Source organism: Polyodon spathula, chromosome 5 (assembly GCF_017654505.1).
Source record: "Polyodon spathula isolate WHYD16114869_AA chromosome 5, ASM1765450v1, whole genome shotgun sequence".
Lineage (NCBI taxonomy): Eukaryota > Metazoa > Chordata > Actinopteri > Acipenseriformes > Polyodontidae > Polyodon > Polyodon spathula.
In genome coordinates, this window is record NC_054538.1 from 1,766,244 (window position 1) to 1,771,029 (window position 4,786).

Consider the following 4,786-nt stretch of genomic DNA (forward strand, 5'->3'; position numbering starts at 1 on the left):
CGATTTAAATGTATTTGAGCAAGCAGGTCCCTGTTAGATCACACTGATCACACAGCAACACGACTTCAGACCTGTATTAGAGTTACAATGTGGAGGTCAAACTTTTGAAAGTGTTACAATGCAGATTTGTGATTTTAGAAGATTGCACAGTACTGTAGTTTCAACATCTCACTGCTACTTACCATTGATGAACACAAAACAAAGTCCTTATGTAGTTCTACGGGGGTCTGAATTAGTGAGTCACAAGAATCGGAGGCCGGAGTGAGCGGCCTCGCTCTGAACAGGTCCTGCTTTTGCGCCCTCTGACCCCCGGAGCTCATACACAGAAGAGCCTCCACAGCCTCAAAATCGTTCTGTTCCAGCGTGCTGCAGGAGGACTGCTCGCTGTCACGCCGTTTTCTTTCCATGATAGATTCACAGATATCCATTATGTCAACCTTAACAAAAGAAAAGAATGTGTAACTCAAGAGATCAACCTCAAATCTCTTTTTAAAATTGTTATATATTTTCTGGTGTTGACAAAACGTGTGATGTTGCTAAGGTGGTGTTTTTTCAGCTGTTGCATGCATTTTCTTTTTATTTCACAGTTCTTATCTCTAACAGTGAGCACACAATCCAGAGGCCAGTCAACTGCCGATTCAAGCCGTTTTGTGGTTGTTAAGTTGCTTTATTTTTGAGGGGACTCATGTATCAAAGCACTATTGCTACCTTACGTTTTTAGTGCAAAACTCAAACACTTAATGTACTGTAGCGTAAGGAATCTTGTAATAGTTTTTGTGTTAGAACCGATTATAATATGCTATTTTGTGTTACAAATTGAACAAAAAAGCTGGGAGTGGTATTTGGGGTTTATTGAGTTCAGGACTGTAAGGAAATCTAATAGTCCATACTCATATTGTTAAAATATTTGGAACTTATGGTACTTTCAATGGAGAGGTATTGAGCACAGAGTTATAGCGGGGTATTTTGGAATGTAGGGTTTGCCTCAATAAACTGCAGATTGACTAAAGAAAGGGCAAACATGACCATTTATGAGGGGGGTCCTTGGTTTTGTTCTGCTTGGTTACCTGGTGGGGGTGGGAGAATCTCAGAGATAACATGATGCAAATGAATGTTTGTGAGGCTTGGCAAATTGCCACGTACCCAAAAATAGTAAGGAGAGGGTACTCTATGACATTATTAAAAGGGTGTGTTTTGGAATCTACAAAACTAAAGTGAAAACATTGTTCGGGGCACAGCTCTAGCAATCTCACTGCAGCGCAAAGTGACGCGACTCTGCTCAATACAATTAGCTATTCCATGCTATACCAGTAAACACACACACACACACACATATGTGTGTGTGTAATATATATGTGTATATATATATATATATATATATATATATATATATATATATATATATATATATATTAGCTCAAAGAGCCAGCTGCCCAACGTTTCGATATGTTGTACATATCTTTCTCAAGGGAGCCTGTGTTTGAATCAAAACATTGGAGGTATTTATAGGTGTTTGACGGCATGACAACTACTTGTTATTGTTTATATTCAAATCCATGATTTATTCTTACATGATGTAATGGTGTTCTATATGTGACATCATTTTTACTTATATCTTTAAATCTATATTAATTCTAATTAACATTATTTTATATAAACTTATATTTATATTATCATGCAATGCTGGCTCTGAGGATCAGCCTTGATATGGTCTCCCCAGCGCATCAGCATGCACAACTTTTGAATTAATTTTGTTTATTTAATTATTTTTAACTTTTATATATTTATTGGAATTAATTAGTTCATTCTTTTCTGTTGAGTCCCGCTGGCATAATTGTGTTCAGTCTATTTATCCATTTACTTTCTTTTATTCTTCTATATGTCGCATTGTCTAATTTTAGCTGTTCTAATACTACAAACTTTACATCATTTATGTCATGTCCTTGACTGGTGAAGTGCTGTACTATTGGTTCATTCATTTTTTTATTTCTAATTAATGAAAGGTGGTTCTGAATTATTTTATATAAAGTTGTTCCAGTCTCTCCAACATATTTTATTTCATCACATTTTTCACAGGCTATTCCATAAACAACATTGCTATTTTTACAGTAGGTATTAGTTTTTAGTGGATATGTGGTGTTCTTATGTTTAATTATATTTTTACTTTTGTCCATGTATTTACAAACTTTACATGTACTAGTGCAAGTATTTGTAGAACCTATTCTGTCAATTATTCTTTTATGTTTACTGTGAACTAGAATATCACCTAAATTAGCTTCTCTTTTGAATGCTACAACTGGGGCCTTAAGAAACAAGTGACAACCTGGGCCTAAGACTTAAACATCTTATGAGTAAAATGGTTATGATTTTACTAAATATCTATTTTTATAATCTAGTAGATCATCTCTGTTTAGTTTATCCACTTTTCTTAACTCTGACTCTATAATTCTTTCTTTGTATCCTCTTTTTTTTTAAGATTTGTTTTTAATACATGTCTTTGTTTTACATAGTCACTTTCTTTAGAGCATATTCTTCGTATTCTTATTCCTAGCCCCTTTGGGATTGCCCTTTTAGTGTGTATTGGATGTGCAGAGGACATGTGTAAATACTGGTGCATGTCAGTAGGTTTATAGAAGAGGTCAGTCTCAATTGAACCTTCTTCAAGTTTTACTACGGTATCTAAAAATTATATTTCTTTTCTTGTCCATCGAAGGTCCACCTTAATATTACTGTGTATTTCATTTGCCATTTTATGAAACTGGAAAAGAGATTCTTCTCCATGTGTCCAAACCCCAAAAATATCATCTACAAACCGAATGTATTCTAAAGGTTCTCTTTCTGATTTTCTAAGTAATTGTTCTTCCCATTTCCCCATGTATGTACTGGCAAAATGCATTCCTAATTTAGAACCTATCACACACACCACACACGCATATATGTGTGTGTGTGTGTGTGTGGATACACCATTGATATGTTTTATAGTTTCATTATTCTCTACAGATGTATATTATCATGAGAAAAGTGGATCTAGCCTGCAGCTTTACATTTTTGCCCTTCTAAGCAGTATTTATGATCCCACCACTAATTTCATCTATGCTTTTTGTTAAACTGTCATTCCAGTTATACAGACATTATTTCTTTGGTGGCAAAGCAGGTTATTCTTCAACAGTGGATAAACCCCCCTCCCCCTCCTTACAAAGCGGAATGCAAAAGAGGTAAGCCCTTACAAAAAGAACAGCACACACCTAGCACAATTAGCAACACATCTGAGAACGTTTTTTAAAATATGGTAAACATAATGAATCCTAATTAAGGACATTTGTCTCAGGTGATAACATTGACACGACTATATATTTAAAACAGAACAAAACATATCTATATGATAAATTATTTTATATACCAGTAGTCACTTTCTCCAAATGTGTTAATGTCATATTTTATGAACTGACATGATGATTACTGTATAACAAATTAACAAAAAATATATATTAGAGAGGGGGCAGGGAACTGGGACATAAACCAGTGCTGTACTCAAAGTAATTATTGTTGAATATGTTTAAAACGTTTTTTGTTTCGTTTTTGTTGTCTGAGGTACCTTCAGCAAGCAGTAAAACCATAGTAACTACTCTTCTGTCCAGATAAGTTAAATGTGTATGCAACTGAAGCCACGGTCTGTGACTAACACAAGATTTATAGCACTGGCTCACTTTATTCAAGTTCTGTGCTTCAGTGTGTGCGCGTCCTTTGTGCCCAAAGTTGTGATCTGCGCTACACCGCACCCTAATTTAACTCGAACACAGGGGAACCTCCCATTTCAAAATATAGACTTTATCATGACGACGCTGGCCAAACAGCTATGCAAGAACCACGATTTAAAAAAATAGCACAAAAACACGCACCAACTTTAACAAATAGTGTCCTTTATGCCGCATTCTGCAAAATCTTACTCAAAACGATAAAACAACAAGTACCGTAATAGCGCAGGTATGTGTTTTAGTAGATTGCATTCCGAACAAAACAGCGTAGTTACAATAGCTTCTATGTAATATATAGAAATGCCCATCTTTAATATAGAAGCGTTTTTGTTTGTTTGTTTGTTTTGTTTTTTTGTGTTTTTTTTGCTAATGAAAAGTTATAAATGGCAATATAACCTATACAAAACTAGACCCGTTACAATTACATAACCGGCAGTTGTGAAGCACTGTAGTAACAGTTACATTGACATCATTTTAACTTTACCATTACAACTTTAAATGCATCCGCTCTAGAGCTGATACAGCACAACAAGTCTGCTAATAAAATGCTGAAATAAAAATAAATAAATAAATAACAATTTTTGCTTACACTCAAATGTGCATGCACTATCACTGTACTTACACCACTCGAGTCTCCCATGTCCGAACTCTGACAACAGGTATAACTTAGCACTTTTTAAAGTAAAAATACGGTATATAGCCGCTAAATTAAAACCAAAACGACCGCTCGATAATTTCACAGCATCTGCACTAAACCCGCTGAACCTCAGCTGTGTTCTACACACAAAAAAGGAAAACAAAATACAGAGAGTCCTGGCGGGTGGCAACACGCGACCAATCAGAAGCAACGGTGCAAAAGCTTTCCACCAATGGGTGAATAAATAGCGCGTGATCAGAGCATGGTCGCAGGGTGATTGGAGGAAATAGGGTGCGTGGCCGTAGAAGGCGTATCGGGGGAGTTAGCGGTGTCAGAGTGAACCTGCTGAACCAAAAGCATGAAAAGTAGGGGAAAGGTCGCCGCGCTGAGGCAG

The 4,786-nt window shown here is 36.0% G+C and overlaps 1 protein-coding gene across 1 annotated transcript in view; it reads right to left on the reverse strand.

Moving 5' to 3' along the window:
* The window catches only part of LOC121315398 (Krueppel-like factor 11), a 7,267-nt gene extending 2,721 nt beyond the window's left edge, over positions 1-4,546 (reverse strand). Inside the window, exons 1-2 of the mRNA XM_041249453.1 lie at positions 4,378-4,546; positions 183-437 (exon numbers count right to left, since the gene is read on the reverse strand). Coding sequence (XP_041105387.1) covers positions 183-437; positions 4,378-4,395 — 273 coding nt within the window. The 5' untranslated portion in view covers positions 4,396-4,546. The remainder of the gene's footprint in view (positions 1-182; positions 438-4,377) is intronic.
* Positions 4,547-4,786: the final 240 nt, after the last annotated feature.